Below are 18,789 nucleotides of genomic sequence, written 5' to 3' on the forward strand. Positions count from 1 at the left end.
CTAACTCGATTATCTGAGGCCCTGTTACTACATCCGCCCTCGGTGAACAAATCGAAGCGCTAAAAAAGAAAAAGCATCTCGTGCGGGATTCCAAAACATCTTCTCTATGGAATCGACAAGAGTAGCATCATATTACATCGCCATTTCGCTGCCGTCTACTTCTCTAATTCTCTGCTCTGTTCTGGGGCAGCTGAATTTTAAAATACGACGTCTGTGCCGAAGAAATTTGAATGCAGCGGATGGTGTCTAAAGATCATTAACCATCTTCATGATGATCGGTGTCGGTGATAAAGTAATGGGACTACAACTGATGGGTGATGGATCCAACGTATGACTGAGGAGGAGTTACTCTGCTTTCCGTAGTTTCCATCTCAGAGCTCAAAATTCTTGATAAGGCGAAAATGCAAACTTCAAATCACATAGATTGGAATAATATAAAACTGAAAGAGTGATGACTTCTATGGAAAAACAGAAAAATCAGTAGTAAATACAAATAGCAAAGACTAACACTCTACCTCCTCTCTTTAACACTCGACTGATCTATACAAAATACAGAAGTATGAATTGCAGCCCGCTACCTAATTAGCATATAAGTGGCCTCTAACCATTACATTTTCACCTACCCGGATCACGTATTAATGTGGTAGAAGCTTTACTTCTTTGCAATACTCTAGCTGTTAGCTACTTTCATGCCGAAAACACCGTCTTGCATCATAGCCACAAACTCGTTGTAGTCAATGCGTCCATCCTGGTAGGGGAAAAACACGATGTGTGACTGCTTCTGTAGTCATGAAAAGCAATAGGAGAAGAGATATGAGCGGAGAAGTCTTACATTGTCCTTGTCAACCTCGTTTATGAGCTCTTCAATGGGAACATCATCTAAGCCAAACCGCTCGCAAGCCTGCTGAAGCTCATCCTTGGTGATGTACCCACTCCCATCTGCATCGAAGTAGGAAAAAGCTGCGTACATATGATCTTCCCTCTGGATCTTGTTTAGATGGAGCATTGCTGCTATGAACTCGCCATAGTCTATGGTACCGCTGTTATCGATGTCAGCCTGCATCACAAGTCATGCAAAGACACTCAGGTTTGGAAAGACAGGATGAAGCATTAACAGAGTCTCTGCCAAAAGGTTTTCTTTGTGATCTTAGCCTTACGTCATAGAAATGCTCAAAGTCTATCAAATTGAAATCTTCATAGTGAAATTAAGAATAGAAATATTGACTACTTCTATCGCACTCACATGATGATTTTCCTCGTGGCTGGCTTGCAAGCTTTAGTATCAGAGAGGCAAATATCGACTTACTTTTCTGGGTTCTAATATCTAAAAGTACTTAACGATGGAGGGCCAATAGAAAGCAGAGACGGATTTCAGTACTATATGCATCTTTTTATCCATTGATGACTGCTTGAAAGATAGTAAATGAATGAAGACATTTCATTTCACTTCCCTACTGCATGGTTATGTCTGAGCCGTAGCCACCTAAGTTCCTAAGGAGAAGATGGATTTAGTTGAAGTCACCAAGGAGAGATGTTCGTGAAAAAAGCTTCAATCTTCCATATTTCACAAGTACCAAAAGACGATGAGTTTCGTCAAAGAGGCTGCGTATTTCAAACTGAAGATTTTTTACACAATAAAGTATGTTAAAAATGTGAAACACAGCATCCATGTAGAGACCGGATTAGAACTTACCGCTTGCATAAGACCATCAATTTCTGAATCCTTCAAATTAGCGCCAACTTTTTCCAAACCAACCTTCAGTTCCTCCACGGATATGTTCCCACTATTATCTGTGTCGATCATCTTGAACATTTCTTTTAGACCAGCAATTTCTTCTTCTGAGAGGATCTCAGCCATGACCTGTATAAGATGATGCATTCATCAGTGGAACACACTGGAAAAATGAGAGAAGCCAGAGAGGAATGCATGGCAGATGCAAGTTTTTCGGATGCTAAAATTGCAGGTAATTCAGATATGTCTACTTTTAACAATTTCAAGCAGAGACAGTATAGAGAGACTTCGTGTATGATTCGTAAAACCATAGACTAAAACTGTATCAATATCTAATATGTGGCCTTAGTTCCATCAGAATTGGACTAAAATTGCATACTCTGATTGCTATCTTCTTGAGCTTGTCCATGGCAGAGAACTGCTTCAAACGAGTCAAAACTGCAGAATCGAGGGGTTTATCAGGAGCAACGCCATCAACCTGAACCCAAGGATGACCTGCACAGGGCAAAAGCACATTTGCTTATCTATTCGTTGTAAGCATCATGGAAGGACACAGCAAGGGTCTCGATCAAGTCACAGTCTGAAGTCAGGACGGTAAGGATCTAGAATTTCCAAATGTAATGACCAAAGGAATTGGCTAATAGGGAGCAGTCCCATTAAGTCCCAAAATGCAAACAAGTTGGAAGTAACTTAGAAATTTTCAAATGGTGAGCGTGAGGCAAGTGCTTTGCACCTTCTGAGAAATCAGTCTATTGACTCTATTCCTATGCTGCCACATTGTGTTTTTGCACTCTCCCTGAAGCTATGGACATGCGTCTTGATAATTCTTTACAACAAACAGCAACAGGTGACAATAGCAGGGATGCAATGAATTGTGGTTTTGAAAGAACTGAAAGAGGCGAAATACATGTGTAGTTTCCAAAATTTGAAAAGCAATAAAGAATTTCTACTTACAAAGAACTTCATGGGCTGTAAGCCTCTTTTTTGGGTCCCTTACTAGCATTCGCCGCACAAGATCCTTGGCACTCTCAGATATGCTAGGCCATGGTTCGGATATGAAGTCAAGTTCTCCTTTTAATACCTGCTCAAATATCCCTTGCTCCGTTTCTGAACAAGAAGGCAACACATAATTTCAAATTTATTAGTTTTAAGGGTCTCCATTTGCAGTTGATGAACAAAGTAGAAAGAATTGAAAGACAACTAAGAGATGCCCACCATCCCAAAAGGGGGGTACGCCACTCAGCAATATGTAGATGATCACCCCCGCACTCCAAACGTCACATTCTGGGCCATAATGCTTCCGTAACACTTCCGGAGCCACGTAATAAGGGCTCCCCACCACATCAGTGAACATTTCACCTGCAGACAGATATATTACACCACAGGATAGAAAGAAGACAATAAACTACTGCAATTGGTAACATGTCCAAAGACAATCAGTGAACAATGGGATTAGACCTTATTCCGTGTTAAAGATTCAAATAGGTTCTTAGAAACTTGACCTCCTTACATCCTTTATTTAATTTTGATCTGTTGGCCACGTCCCAACCAATTTTTAAACTACTGAGAAAAATCAAAATCTCATGAAAAAACACTTTCTAAATACCGCGGCTTGATCTCCATCTTATACAGCTTGACATAAATAATACATCAATAGTAATCCCATCCCGCAGTGATCAATCCAGTTAAGATCTTGAAGTTTGTATTTGCATTTTCACAAGATGGTTCCGACACCTTTCTTAGTTAATATACTTCCATAACTTTTCATAAGCCAGGTGCCGTACTTGGATAGGGATGGTGAATAGGTAATTACAGTACAGAGCCTAGTTCCTGATGAAGATAAACCACTTGACAATTTAGGATGGCAGAGAAACTTTAATCTATAAATGTCCAGTTTCTAGCAGATATGGGAAAAGTACAGGTTTAATAAGATGCTTAAATGTTGAACATCCAAATATAGACAAAACTGAACTTGCTAACACGAATATGCATCTAACGAACTGAACATACATGTCACTGTTACTTCACATGTCTGTGTATATATATTTAGAGAGAGAGAGAGAGAGACAGAGAGAGAGAGATCATTAGCCCACAAATACAAACTTCCAGAAAATTTTCCTGCGGCTTGTGAGTTTCAGAGGAAAGATAGCATGATCAAGGGAAAGAAAATAATACAAAAGAAACCCAACTTAACTAGTCAATTTATTGACAAAAAAAAAAAAAACTAGTCAATTTGAGCTTGAAATTCTTGCCTCCCAAATGGAGACAACAGAAGATCATGCACTGCTTTCGGCTATATTTTAACAAGCGACCACAATACCCACCTCCGCACACCAATACCTCTTAAAACCCCGCCATGTGAAGCAATACCGAGCTTGCTTCGTAGAAAAGTTCTTACTGAGTAACCATTTCACACAATTATCAGTTACATGGAACGTGACAATTTACAGCTACAGTTTCTTCAAAAGAGTGTTGCTGTGCCAACATTATCATCCAATTGAGAATTGATTGTCTTGATAAAGTGGCAAAGCAAAGCCTGGGATGCATTTCATACACTGCTAGCCTAAGATTGCTTCATCATATGACCTGAAAGAGCCACGAAATTATGTTTGCCATGTAGCACTAGCAAATCTGGCCTTGGTACTGATTGGCTCCTCAGGTTTTTTAAGACTAAAGGAGAGAAATTTCGTCAAATATCACAGCCTAAGATCTTTTCCAAAATTGCTTATATCTGCTGCAATTACTGATGGGATTGGAAGTGATTTTCAAATGTAGGTCGCTAGGTGGGCCTGGAACCTGATGCTCTGTAACTAGCTTGACTATCTACGTATCACAAATCCTAGAATACTTATTGCCAATCACGGTTCTGCAAATTTCACGAATGGAAAGATATACTAACAAGGGTATCAACATTCAAGGGAGACAGCAACAAATGCATGTCACTCCCTGTCCTTTTTACATACAGTTGAAAGTTTCAGAGATTTTAACATGGTGATGGTTTCTGAGTATTCAAAAAATAAACGACGAGGTAGACCGACCAAAATTGTTGGCAGTCCTTTCAATTCATCTGTTCATGCTACTGAACATCAGTTTGTGCTCTGCCCTGTGCACGACAACCGTGAGGGAGAAAATGGGGAAACAGCATTAACGTTCCTACTAACAAAACTGCCAGATGTATAGTGATTGGATTGCTCACTGACCGCAACATCAAACAGTAACTATTTCATTCAGTTAGGCATTTGAGACCGGCCTATGTAGTGTATGAACTAAAACTGCCAGTAATGCAGATCAGTGATAGCTAAACGATTCATTTAACCTGATTCTTTTATTCTCAACACAGCTAGCTACTTTTCCAAGCTTCTAGAAACTCTTCCATGCCTTCTTATTCCTCAATGCATACACAAATTCGCAGAAAATTGACTCTTATTGGTGAGGAACAATTAGCTAAATCCCCTCAAAGAGCAAATTTCTTCTCTACTTAGATTTATCTGAGGCCATCCTTATGCCACAATTAAGCAGATACTGCAGAAAGGCATGTCAGGACCCGCAAGTGCCAATCTTTAAACTATAGCAAAGTGAACAATAGTGCTAGTGAAAATTGTGTCGTCCATAAAGAAACAGCCTCGTAAAATGATATGCTAGACCCAATTTCATATAGAGCTCTTGATTATATACTTACAGGTCAAAATGCAGTGAACTGAGAATAATGGCAACGATGATGCATCCTTTCACAATTAGACATTTAGTAGTAGAAATTAAGAGCATAATCCCACGATGTACCTGGCTTGAAGAACACAGACAATCCAAAATCGATCGTCTTAAGTGACGCATCCTCTTCATGGCCCACAAAGAGGAAATTCTCAGGCTTCAAGTCCCGGTGCATCACGCCTAATGAATGGCACGCCTCCACCACACTTACAATCACCTTTGCGAGCTCAGCTGCTTTCCTTTCTGAATAATGTCCCCTCTGAATGATCCTATCAAAAAGCTCACCACCGGCACATAACTCCATCACGACATGAACCGCAATAGCGTCTTCATATGCATCCACAATTGATATAACACTTGGATGTCCTGCCAAGTGGTGCATTATCTGAATCTCCCTCCTCACATCCTCCACGTCCTCCTCCGTCGTCAGCTTCCTCTTTGCAATCGATTTACAGGCAAACTCCTTGTTCGTCGCCTTCTCTATGCATAGAAATGTAGTTCCAAATTGACCTTGTCCAAGCTTACGGCCTAAACTATAGATCTCCTTCAGATTCCGTGTTTTCCTCCCCAGCACCGAATCCACCTGAAGCCCTGCACTTGAAAGTCTCTTCATGTGCGCCGGCTTCTTCGGTTTCGCTGCCTCTGGAGGCTTATTTACCTCTTCGTTAAGCGTCTTTTCCTGTCCTGTCTGTTTATGCTCCTGAGCATCAATCTTCACAGGCTCAGGAGGTGCACTTTGGATTGGAGCAGTGGAGGACTTGGATTTCGCATCATTGGTGCCGCTGCTACTCTCATTCTTGCTGCTGTCCTCACCATTCGATGGAGGAGGGAGGCGGTCCTCCGGCGGTCTGGAACGCCATATCGCCGCGCTGACAGAGCTTAAGAATCCATTCGCACCAAGTTTCGGCCCCACGCATGAGTTCCCCATCAAAATTCCACGCCAATCTAGCTAACAAGTCCTTATGAACCCTCCCTTAGGCATTTCAACAAGCGGGTCGTTAGGGCGGCTCTTTGTCAATCCCGCTACGCCAAAATGCAATCAAATTTTGTGGCTCTCTGATCCGGATCAGAGACCCATCAACAATTCGAGAGAGATCGTCGCACTCCAGCGGAGAAAGTAAAACTAGAAACGACAGATGAATCAAAGGGGGCAAAAACCAAAAGAAAAGACTTGGTTCTGGGGAAGACCCGACAGAACAACAATTCGGAATCGATGAAGAACGTGAGACTCAGAGGAATGAACACACGCGAGACCCAGGAAGAAAAAAAGGGATCTTGCGGAGGAATCTTAGCTGAGTTGCGGAGGAAAATCTGAAGAAACAAGGAGGATCAACTCGCCAGGAGAAATTTGCTGATTTGGAAATGCACGCGCAAAGGGGAAAATCATCCAGACTTGAGGCGTGATAAGATCGCGAGCAATGGTTATGAATTACGCAGGTTGCCGGTATTGGGCGCTCGACGCATGCACGTGCATGGGGTTTCGCTTCCATGTTGGGACACTTATCTCCATCTTATCTTAATTGACAAATTTGGTGCCGAAGTTCACCTTGGATATGGAGCTGTCCATATTTAGTTTGGATTAAGGATAGTATAGTTGGTCGCCCAAAAAAATATTTATAGCTCTAATTGTCTAATTAGTGCCATTTATAAGATTTGATCTTCTTGCTTTTTATAGAGGGAAATTCCCAAAAAAGTCATCAATTTACTAGTACTTGTGTTAATTCAATTCTAAATATTTTAATTGTGTCAACTAAATTCTAAACCTCTTGAAAATTTATCAACTTAGTCATTTCGGCCAATATTATTGGGAAATTGCTAGCGTGGACGTTAGCCGCCCTGCGTAGCATGGCCGACATTGACGTGGATATTTTTTTGTAATTTAAGAAAAATCGAATTGTTAACATCTTTTATTTTCTTTCTTTTTCTTTTTCCTTCTTCCTCCAATGGTTGTTGGGCCCGGGTGATAGCTGACGACTAGCCACATTCAAGGTGGAGCCTCGCCGGCCTTGCACAAGGCTCAAGCTCAATGGGATCTAACGAGGCTCAAGCTAGCCGGTATCCGCAAGCTCAACCTCACCGATGAGGCTCACAACAGTTGATCTAGCGTGGTTCAAGCTTGCCCGGGTCGGGTGGGGCAGTGCCTCGCTAGCCTCGAGGGAGCTCAACCTCGTCGGCCCTCTCCCATGGCCCATCGCCGGCCCTCATCGAGGCCCGGCGATTGGCGTAGGAAGAAGAAAAAAGAAAAAGAAAGAAATAAAATTAAATTAAAATTTTACTGAAATTTTGATTTTTTTTAAATGTTAATGACATCATTGATCGTGTCATATAAGACAGTTGATGTACATTTTAGCAATTTCCAACCAATTTAATTGACAAAATTTTAAAATATTTATGACTCAATTGGCACAATTGAAATGTTAGGACTGGATTGATACAAGCGCAATAAATTTATAACTTCTTTGGTAATTTTTTCCTTTTTATAGTGTAGTCAAGCTCTCTAACTTGTTTGATTTGTGCAACCGGAAGACTTTGATTAATTGATGTGAACGGCTCTTCTCATTTGACATTAACTCCCTTGATATGCCAGAAATCGTGGGGGTGCCGTTTATATGGGGTTGGTGTGATATGTCATGGCAGCACATTACAATAGAAAATTAAACAGAGAGAGGGGATGGAGGGCAGAAATGGGAAGATGACACCAGAATACATAGAATTTTTATTTATTTTTAGAAATTACCAAAAAATTTCCTAAGTCTATTTCAACTGTGCTATTACGGTTGTGCCAATTCGGTCTTAAACCTCCTTTTGTTTTGCTAATAAAGTCATAAATCTTTTGTATTTGTGCTAATTCAGTCTATCCCGTTATTTTTTTTTGCTGGAAATCGCTAACGTGGATGCCAAGAGTCCTATGTGGCGCTATTTGCACCGACACGGACAATTTTTTTAGTTTGTAATTTTTTTCAATTTTTATTTTTTTTTTAATTTTCTTTTCTTTCCTTTTTTTTTTCTTGTTTTGTTAGCCACTATGGCTGGCAAGCTATGGCCTGCAAGGGTGGCCGGAGCTCTCTGGCCACCGGGCGAGGCCATCATTGCCACAATCCTAGGGCAAGGTCGCCTTTGCTTGCAACCTGCGAGGCTATCCTCACTTAGTGGTCGACGAGCTCCTACGGTCCCTCGAGGAGCTCAAACTTCAACCGCCAGAGTGGTGACAAAAAAAGGAAAAGAAGGAAGGAAAACAAAAAAAAATATTAAAAATTACTCAGGTTAGTGTGCAGTTGCGCTATGTATGACGATCAGTGTTCATGTCGGCGGTTTCTGATCAAAATTGATAAAGTAGATCAAATTAACATGAACATAAAAAATTTAGGAATTAATTGATATAATTACAACAAATCCATGATTTTTTGGTAGTTTTTTTTTTCGACATTTGTACAACCCAGTGTCACTGTCGCGGCACGCGGAAATTTGACTATCTAAAGATTTGTGAAAGGCTCTGAAAATTCGATTAAATTGATTTAACTCTGAACTTTTGACTTGCAAGTGGCTGCACAGAACTGTCAGTTTTGACATGTTCGTACATCCCATGACATCATCTGTTTCGAATGGTTCCAGAAAGGAGACCTTGTCACTCCGAACTGGTTCGGCGGCCCCGACACAGTCCAATACCTGATCCAGCAAGTCAGCAACGATTCTAGAACGATCCCCCCGCCTTGCAAAATTTTGCTGAGGAAATGCCACTTTTGTTTTATTCAAACCACAGCCGGAAAGGACCGTTTCACGATCCTCAGGACGTGGACCGAGCTTTAGTCGTTTACACGGTCTCTTCAAGTTATCCTTCAACCACTCCCTTCATCCATGCAGCTTGCAGTCCCCCCTGTATATATAACTGAGTGAAACCCTAATCGATTCAGGACGTGCCATCGCCAGTCGCGCCACGGAGAGATGGAGTCGATGAGTCCTCAAACGAGAAGGGCCGTCCATAACAAGCCGGTGTCATTGAAGGGCACGAGGCCTAAAGCGATGGCAGTGAGCCGGAGCTCTGCAGAGATGATCCGGAAGCAAGATCTCGTCCCAGCTACGACCACGAGTCGTCGCAGAGAACGGGTGACCAAGATTGTCTACTTGAGATCGCCGAAAGTGATTCATGTGGAGCCTGGTGAGTTCATGGGTCTGGTTCAGCGACTCACCGGGAACCAGTCTTCCTCTCTTCCTGCCTCTGCATGTGATGGCGATGCTGTGGAGATCAATACAATGTGAGAGAGAGGTTGCAATATATCCGCGCATGAGATTTTGATCTGTGCCTAGAGATATATATTAGTTTGTATGACTGATCGTGACACTTTAAACTCGAATTCCAGAAGAAGGTTGCTCATGTTCAAAAGAGAATTTGAATGTGTTGGGATAGTTTTGATCAAACCATTGGCGAAAGCTGAAAGTTCCGTTCACATCGTTTCTAATATAGAATTCTGATCTAATACTAAAGTGCATGCAGCGTCCAGAGAAGAAAGGTCATGAAAAATCAGGGAAAATTGTTTAAAAAGGCCTAAACTTTTCACGTGGTTGCCAATTCAATCTCAAACATTTTCATTTTAAGCCGATTTAATCGTATTCGCTGGAAATCACCGATGTGGATGTCGACTATCCTACATTGCATTGCCGACGTTGACATGAATAATTTCTAAATATTTTTATTTTAAATATATATTTGTTTTCTTTTCTATTTTTTCCTTTGTTGCCTTCAAGGCCGGCGACCCCCGCCGAATTAGGGCTGGCAGGGGTGGGTGAGAGCCGGCGGGGGCTAGCGACCCCCGCGGGTCGCTTGGTGAGGGTCGCAAATCCCTCGCGGCCAAAGGCGAGGGGTCGCGACCCTCGCCCTCGCGGACCACGGCGAGGGCGTCGCGGCCCTCGCCTACCCTCGCCATCGCTAGATCCGGCCATGGCAACCCCCGTAGGCCCATATTTGGCCATGGCGAGGGTCGCAACGCCCTCGTCGTGGCCCGCAAGGGATTTGCGGCCTTTGCCCTGGGGTCGGCGACCCCGCCCGCCCTAATTCGACGAGGGTCACCGGCCTTAAAGCCAGCAAACCAAAGAACCAAAAAAATGATTTTTTTAAATAAAAAATTTAAGAATTTATTAAAAATTGTCACCGATGATGCCACGTAAGACAATCGGCATCCACGTCGGCGATTTCGGCAAATAGGACTCGAATTGGCACAAAGTGAAAAGGTTTAGAATTTAATCGTCAAACTTAAAAAGTTTATGACTGAATTGACAAAAGTGTGAAAGGTTTATGACTTTTTTGACGATTTTCCCCGAAAAATCAGCATCGATTTTTCATGATGTACCTTCGTAATAATTTTTCCTTACTTTTAAGTTTTAGGGCATGTGCATTGAAAGTGCTAAAACTTATCATGAAAGTGTAATAGAGTTTTGAAACTTGCAAAAAGTGTAATCGAGTTTTAAAACTTGTCAAATTGGTGTAATCAAGCCCTTCCGTTAACTCCGTCCAATTTAGCTAACGAAAAAGTTGACTTGACTTTTTTCTGTCCTACTTAGCGATGACATGGCCAAAACGAAGTTATTTTGGTCAAAATTTGATTTTTTGATGTAAATTTTATGTAGATTATATTAAATAATAAGTAAATTAAAAAAAAAAAAAAGAAATGAAGAGCCGAGGGTTGCACGCTTGCAACTCTCGCTGACCGGAGCCGAAGGCCTGTCCCAGAAAGGGACATGGCCCTCCCCCAGACTAGGCAAGGGCCAATGACCCTTGCCGACGGGCCTCACTAAGATGCCGTCGACCTCAACCTTGCCATTATATAGATTTATAGAAAAGTTATTTAACACGATAGCCAATATTAAAGTGCACATGCTTTAAAACAAATTAATTTGTTAAAAAGCTAATAGTATTCAATCTCTTCTTTTCTGATGTTTCTATTATACGTTCAAATTTTATGGTCGCATCTCGTATGTCCAATTCAACAAATATTTTACTAAGTATACTCTATGCTTCATTATCCCGAATAAAATACATGCGACGCTAATAACATAAAGAGAAGTAAACACATGCAGAATAAATTTTACCAATATATATACACATAGAATGCAGGCCACGTAACTAGTTGCATGGAGTTTCCATCCTGCCCCGATTGATCAAAGGAAGAAAACCTCATAATACTATCAAATTTGAGAATTACGTTACTACATACTCATAAGATGTACACGATTCCACACAATCTGGATCCATAAACGGGCCCCAGACCCTGGGCCCAATGTCCTGTTGAAGGCCCATACCAGCCCACTGTCCCTCTGACGCCGTTAGCGAACGTTGTTCAGTCGAACCGCCGCCGTCGCCGTCACCGTCAGTCCCAAATAGAGGGAAATCGAAAACTTGTTCAAAACCAAGCCTCGAAGGCTCCAACTCAATCCCTTAACTTTGCTTCACCCTCTCGTTCTCTCTCCATCCGCGTCTGCGATCCGTCCTCGACTTACATGTCAATCTCTCGAGCGCATCGAAGGCGGATCGTAGTTCAGTCCTTAATCGAATCAGACTAGGGCTCGCTGCTGTCATCTTCCTGGAGATGAGGTGATTCTCGCGAAGGTATGGTTCTCTCTCTCGCTCTCGCTCCGTTCTCATTGTTCCGCCTCGTCGTGCCCTCATTTTCCGGATTGTTCATGCGAGATGCTTGCAGTGTGATTCGCCGGAGGCGTGGTTGAGACTGGGAGTGGCCGGGCGAGCATGGCGACGGTGGCTGGACCGGGCTCGTTTCCTCCGGATAAGTTCCATCCCGGAGGCGGCGGAGGAGCTTCGAAAATTGGCACGAAGCTGAGAAGAAAAACTCCGTCGGAGCTGAGAGTAATCATCTAGAGACTGTGGCGATTCGTTTGTGAAGTGTTTATTTTTGTGGCTTTGGTGACGAAGTGATGCTTAGCGGCTTCTCTGGATGATGCACGCCACTTTGCTTTCGATGATGTATTTCTATGAATTGCAACATAGCTCAAGACGTGACTTGCCCTGCTTGAGCATGTGACTTTTGTTTTGAGGCTCCAAAAGTTACTAGCTTTTTAAGTTGGCACGCTGATTCCAGTTACTCTTGCTTTGCTACTCGTGTCTTCAATTTGGTTGTTAATAAAAACAAAGAAAATTAACAGCGGTAATAAATAATTAATGTGGCCTGACTGGATTAATGTCCTTTTACAGGGAGAGCAACTGAAGCGCGTCAATGTTATTGAGCTTGTAGATGAATCTGCAGCCCCTTTACTTGATTCTCTGAAGTAAGTGTTCAATGGTCATATATGAGTTTTCATTCTATAAGCACGGGATTAGTCATTGAGAATTTTTTTTTCTTCCAGTAACAATGCTGGCACAAATGATGGTCTTAAGAAACCAGAAGTGTTTAAACTACCAAGATACATCGATACGCGAGTTAATGAAGTATATCCTGCGAAAAAGTCGAGGTTTAAAATGTCATTGCTGAAGGAGAATGTGAAGGTAAGGGGATTTTCTGGTATAATTAACAGATGTTCTTGATTCTGCTTTATATCACTCATGTGTCTTAATTTCAAGAGTGTGAGCAGTGTTAGCAAGATACAAAGTTATTTCCTTAGTTACGTGATCTCAAGCAGGAAACCAGTACAGTGGAGCAGAGTAATGCAAAGAAGAATCTTGCTGTGCTTTCGAACATGGCTACAACAAGCAAACAACATCGTCAATGGTGTTAACGAGATTCCCAATACTCTCTCTATGTTGCTTACTGATTATTGATGAAGTCAGCACCTTCTTATGTGTTTTCGTTCATCATATCCTTGCAGTTCTGATGATTCTATGTGCTCTCCTAAAGTTGCTGAAGATCATGGAGTACAAAGTCAGTCAACATTTGAGAGGTGTAACCAGAGTAGATTCCGTACAGTTGCTGAGATATCGTCTAGTTCTGAAAAACTATCTAACGTGGTTAATATTGATATGGTAATTACTCTCATCTGTTTTCCCTTGAGCCGTTGGTATATGCTTCAGTAACATCGCCACTATGTTTGTAGGATAAAGCTCTAAAAGGATTGGCTGCTCGAGAACCATCTTCTCATTTACCTGATAATTGTTCTGAAAATTTTACTTCTACCTCCACTTACTTGGGCAACTTCGGCTCTCAATACAACATAGTTGGCCAAAAGGCTCCTCTGGATCTCACTTTGAAGACCGTCGTGCGGATTGCAACATCTTTTTCAGTAAATCGGTGAGTGTACAGATCCCAAATCTGCTAATGTCTTTTGCAGTTAATAGTGTTGTGAGGGCTTACTTCTGCTCGGGACTCCTGGGGTGTTTCGTTCCTAATTTGGAGATATTTCAATCTTGTTCTTTACTCTAATGGATTTTATCATGAAACTATTCTAAGTCTTGTATTAGAGTTGAAGTTTTTTCCACTGCTTGTGCATTATGACATCTTATGTAATTCTAAACGACCAAAAACATGGGAAAAACATATACTTACATCAAAACCTTGTGCTGCTTGCGCTGAAGATATTGTATGAAATAGGGAGCATCACTTGATTTGAGAAATTTAGCTGAGTTTCCTACTTGTCAATTGGTTCCTGAATCAATTTTTTTTTTTGGAAATGTCTACTTTCATCCAACAATATCAGAATATTTACCTTCTTAGAACATATGAGTGGGTGGCACACTATTCTACAATCTGCATGCAAATTGATGAGTTTATTTAATAGCACAAGTTGTGGCAGGGTATTAATTTTCGCACACCATGCTTATACTGCTATTGCTCAAGGTTTGGTGTATGATTTTTTGTTGTGTGATTAACTTTCTTCCTTCATTATTTTTAGGATTTACAGGTTAATTACAAATGGTAGTTACAATAGTATTCCCAATCATACATCTCTTAGTGCTTGCTCTGAGGGTCAAAGAACTGGCCATTGTTCAAGAACCCACATTGCTTCCATGGGCTTTTGCTCTACGGCTTTGAATTCATGGATTTATCCTCAGTCCACTCTTCCATTTTCTCTTATGTCAGTGCTGACCTCACCAGCTGCAGAGAAAGGTTTGTCAAATGAGATATAAGATATTGAGGGTGTTCCCCTGAATTTGTCACTGATGCTCTCCGTTTTGTTTAGTGGAGATGGACTTCTTAAAGAAGCGACAATTGTCATGGGAAGAGTCATTTCGTAATCTTTACTACTTGTTCCGGAAGAATTTCTGTAGCATATTTTATGGTAATTTTCTCCTCCTTGAGATACTCAGATACTTTGTGGACTGTCTCATTTTATTCTGTTGAATATATGTCAAAGCCATTTTCCACGAATGTGTATCTCGTAGTGCTGCTATTAGTTAGGCAATGCAAAGCTTTGCTACTTCTTCGTATGGGCAACTACTTTCATGCTTCTTTCTGATTTTTTCGTTTCAACGGATATGCCCTTAGGCACGGCCATACATAAATGTTGGACTAATGGCCTCCATACATCTAAGTATCTTGAGTTTAGGAAGATATACCGCTAATGACCTGAAAATGAATAGGCTTAATGTAGGCCATATCAATGGCATCTGAAAGAGCTTTTTGTGATGACAAATGCAAGCTAGTATTTATTAATTTTCTGGTACTCATGAAGAGCATGTTTGGTGTTAATAATAACATTTCAAATATTTAAAAGTTGGAAGGGGTATTTGTGCCCTTGCAGGGCCTATTACTTTCTGCAACGTCGATAATATCCATGACTTTTTGATGGCGCTGAATATCTTACAAAATGGATCTCTCATGACTAAAAGAAAGTCAGTTCTAAAAGTAAAGAAGTAATTATGCCATGTGAATCAAAGGATTATGTTAGAAGGCAATTTCTTGCCAAGAACTATATCAATTAATTCTTTCTGGTCATTACTTAATCATCCTGCCTGTTGATTTTTTCCCTAATACGATATTTTATTCATGGGAATTAGTGTGCACTTCTCAATTTGTGGTAATGTTTACTGCTGATGGTGACTCCGGAAGAAGCAAAAGGACTTGCAGTGCTTATGTCTCCCGGTCGACAAGAGGTCTGCGGTCGTTGTTCAGAGAGCATGTAAGTCACAGCACTCAGTGTTAGCTTCTGTTGCTGCATGCACCCTTTAGTTGTTAATAGTGCTTATTCCTTTCTGTCAAAATTGCTGAAGTACTGTCACTTGATGGCATCTCTAGTTTGGGATCACCTTGAGGGCTTGCTCAGCCAGCAGGAACTATATAGATGGGATTTGTCAAGATTACTTTGTTTGCCTATTTTATACAACAGAAGTTAATGCCTGTGAGGCTTCATTGTCCTGTTGTTAGCATTTCAACGTAGATATTGCTGACGCATACGTATCTTGTTATCGAAATATCTGGCTTCATTGCATGTTGCTCATTCGTTAAGTTGTATAAGGGATCCTGAGATCAGTATAAGATTACATTTATCACCCATTTGGTCTGTACTTGTTGGCTGTGATTTATTTTCCATCCGATGACCTTCTTTTCCCCGAAAAAGAAAAGAAAGGATTTCTATAGTTGGAGGTCTTATCTATCATATGGGTCAAGCTATCATTGCGAATGATAGCTCAATTAGTTCCGGTTGTCACATTGACCCCTGACCATTCGGTTTGTCTGTTTTATTTAGGATTTATGTTTTTCTATGCCTCTATGCCATTCAAAGGTGGAACAACTTGCTACAGAAGATCTGGTTGAGCTTTCAGAGATAGAGAAGCATAATTTAGGCCAGGTAAGGTTTGTGCTTTTCGTAGATTGTTTTCATTGTGGGTGAGAGCAGTAGGGCAAAGATATAACTAGACTTACTGAAGTTATTGAATAAGCTGTTCATGGTCCCTTGAATCTTAGTAATTCTTTCCCGAGCCTCTCATTTAGAGCTGATTTCTGGGGGAATTCATGTAGCATTAATTGTTGGTTGGATTTAGTTGAGCTGTCACAATGTGGAAGAATACAATTTCTTCACGTTAACATTGGCATATATAGTTCTTGCATAAACTAGGATCGTGGTTGAACTGTTGTTAATGCAACCTGCCAAAACTGTCTCTCGTATTGTAACTGTAGAAGACAAGTCCACACTTTTACTAAAGTGGCATTAGCATGAATAATAGTATATATGCATGTAAAGGGGATTAACCTACTTTTTGATTTTATGCTGAAATAACAGACTCGACGGCCCAGTTCACTGTCTGACATTGATAATACTCCACAATCTTTGCTAGCTTTCAGTGGAAATAAAGATGTTCATGGTCTCTATGACCTTTTGTTAAATTATAGGTAAGTAATGGCCTGTATACTGTGATATGCTTCATCTATCAGAAAGGCATCTATAAATTGCTTTCTATACTTAAAGTTTCTTGTCAGTGGTCCTGAAATTAAAGTTCTCGGCAGATCTTTCTTGACATTTCTGACTGGGGTGGATATTCCGGTATTATATTCGCCTATTCCATTCCAGAATGCTGCTGTGTCCGTTCCCGAGGTGTGTTTTTATACCTTTATGATCTTCCTATATTATTTGAGTTCATTGGCTGTGTGATATGGACTGATTGTCACAAATTTCATTGGAAAATCCGAAAGAGACAAAATTTGGAAGACATTTTGATTGTCGTCTCTTTGCAGTCATCTAATCTCGAAAAATGTTGCCTGCTTCTATTAATGTATTTCATAGCTCTAGTCCATAAGTCCTCAATTCCACTTTCTTTTCAGGTTAGATGCATGGAACTGAGACCAGCAAATCATATTGCTGATCCAATTAAAGAAGACAGTAGCTTGGGTGGTGACTCTCCAGCTGGCCTTCCCTATACTCTTGAAATTACAGATGCATATATACCGCCATGGATTATCTGCAATATATGTGCACTTCTTGGGTCTCAAGGCAGATTTGAGGCAAGGTATGTTGAAAACTCTAATGTCTGATGAAGTTGATCACTTGCATCTCATGTTTGATTGCATGTATCTCATGTTTGAGACAAGGTGTGTAGAAAATTCTCATGTTTGATTCCACTTGGGATTATCTACAGTAGTCAAGGTTGATCACATATGAGTTAACTTCATATGTCTGCAATATAATTGGAAAGATCTTTAAGAGAATTGAGATGTTCCTATAAATTCAAGTTGAATTAGACTGCTCTTCTCTGTAGAGTATATGCACCATCACTCTTTTGAGTTCCTTATATATTTGAAGGCAGTGAAAGTACGTAGGCATTTGAGCTCATGTGTTCTGCATCGTTAAATTGAGTGTACATTTGGGGGATCATTAATACATTTCATATACTTGGCTTTAATTTTGACATGGTTGCATTCAGCTTCGTGACAGAGAGCGCCTCAACTGGCTTGAATGCTGTTCTTGGAACAATTTTTGGCAAGTCTGATTCTGAAGCCCTGGCAAGTGAAGTCTTGGAGAAGACTAATCCTTTTGGTATTTCTGAAGCAACCATTACTCCTCACTTGCGTTTGGGTCTACTGAAAAGTTTGAAGTACTGCGATGGTTCTTACACTGCTTCAGTATCTCCTGCCTAACAGTTATGGGGGATCTTATTTTTCTCAGTGCTGGATATTGTTTTTTCTCCAGCTCTAATTCTTTTTGCGGTTTTACGTCAAGTGTGGTGCAGGATTGATGTCCATCATTGGATGACCAAGTAAAAGAAGTAACTGCCTTGAAAAAAAATCAAGTTGTCACCTTTAACCTTTGTTTAATGTAATGAAGTCTTAGTAAAAGCACTGATTCTTCAAGTAAAAACTGAGATTATGCTCTGCATTGATCAAAGTCCAGATATCCAGGATGTTTGCTAATAACATGTCATTATCCTTGAAGTAAACCCAAAGTCTGATTCCTTTAGCTTAATTATTAGACCGAGCGGGAAGAATATGCCATGCTCCAAATCTATCATCTCATTGTTGTCTATGTTTGAGAGAATTGTTTGGAGGAGACAACTCTATCATCTTTTTAAGGTATTTTGTAGATAATTCCAACATACTCATCATTTTACTTTATCTTTTTGGTTATAGTGGTCAGGCACACCGCAATAATAGTCCCAGCATGCATGGATGACATGAAAGCAAGGCAATTTATGCCAGCTTACTAGGGCTTTGTTTGGCAGTGATCTCGATCTTCTGTTTTTATTTCCCGAAACAAAAAAGGATTAGAAACATGTTTGATAATGGAAAAAAAAAATGATTTTGATTCTGGTCCCGAGAACACTTTTGGACCACTTTTTAGAAGTAAAAAAAAGATGATTCTGGTGTTTTGGAACACTTTTGGGGATCACTTTTTTACACGATATACTTATGACTTATCCCTCATACTTATAATTAAAATTTTAATATAAAATGGTATTATTTAAAAAAAAAGGTCCA

The 18,789-nt window shown here is 40.6% G+C and overlaps 2 protein-coding genes across 2 annotated transcripts; one reads left to right on the forward strand and one right to left on the reverse strand.

Annotated features, from left to right (window-relative positions):
* Positions 1-397: 397 nt before the first annotated feature.
* LOC115726662 (calcium-dependent protein kinase 20) lies at positions 398-6,925 on the reverse strand. The gene is made up of 7 exons (XM_030656636.2): positions 5,513-6,925; positions 2,948-3,091; positions 2,687-2,839; positions 2,112-2,227; positions 1,694-1,861; positions 833-1,057; positions 398-748 (listed from the first exon to the last, which is right to left on the reverse strand). The coding sequence occupies exons 1-7, from the start codon at positions 6,366-6,368 to the stop codon at positions 671-673; spliced, it is 1,740 nt and encodes a 579-aa protein (XP_030512496.1). The 5' UTR covers positions 6,369-6,925; the 3' UTR covers positions 398-670.
* Positions 6,926-11,861: 4,936 nt separating this feature from the next.
* LOC115726660 lies at positions 11,862-18,199 on the forward strand. Its single transcript, XM_030656633.2, has 15 exons — positions 11,862-12,041; positions 12,133-12,296; positions 12,642-12,715; positions 12,794-12,932; positions 13,067-13,155; positions 13,253-13,406; positions 13,478-13,671; positions 14,273-14,487; positions 14,561-14,659; positions 15,378-15,499; positions 16,067-16,168; positions 16,601-16,710; positions 16,825-16,912; positions 17,140-17,324; positions 17,739-18,199. Exons 2-15 carry the CDS (start codon positions 12,180-12,182, stop codon positions 17,950-17,952), a joined length of 1,902 nt encoding a protein of 633 aa, XP_030512493.1. The 5' UTR covers positions 11,862-12,041; positions 12,133-12,179; the 3' UTR covers positions 17,953-18,199.
* Positions 18,200-18,789: the final 590 nt, after the last annotated feature.

This window comes from Rhodamnia argentea, chromosome 10, assembly GCF_020921035.1.
Source record: "Rhodamnia argentea isolate NSW1041297 chromosome 10, ASM2092103v1, whole genome shotgun sequence".
Taxonomy (NCBI): domain Eukaryota; kingdom Viridiplantae; phylum Streptophyta; class Magnoliopsida; order Myrtales; family Myrtaceae; genus Rhodamnia; species Rhodamnia argentea.

Coding starts and splice junctions, on each gene's coding strand:
- LOC115726662 (XM_030656636.2), bottom strand. CDS start 6,368: ATGGGGAACTCATGCGTGGGGCCGAAACTTGGTGCGAATGGATTCTTA. Junction 1,862..2,111: donor TCAAGAAGATAGCAATCAGA/GTATGCAATTTT, acceptor CATCTTATACAG/GTCATGGCTGAGATCCTCTC. Junction 749..832: donor ACGAGGTTGACAAGGACAAT/GTAAGACTTCTC, acceptor TTCCCCTACCAG/GATGGACGCATTGACTACAA.
- LOC115726660 (XM_030656633.2), top strand. CDS start 12,180: ATGGCGACGGTGGCTGGACCGGGCTCGTTTCCTCCGGATAAGTTCCAT. Junction 16,169..16,600: donor AGAAGCATAATTTAGGCCAG/GTAAGGTTTGTG, acceptor CTGAAATAACAG/ACTCGACGGCCCAGTTCACT. Junction 17,325..17,738: donor CAAGGCAGATTTGAGGCAAG/GTATGTTGAAAA, acceptor GGTTGCATTCAG/CTTCGTGACAGAGAGCGCCT.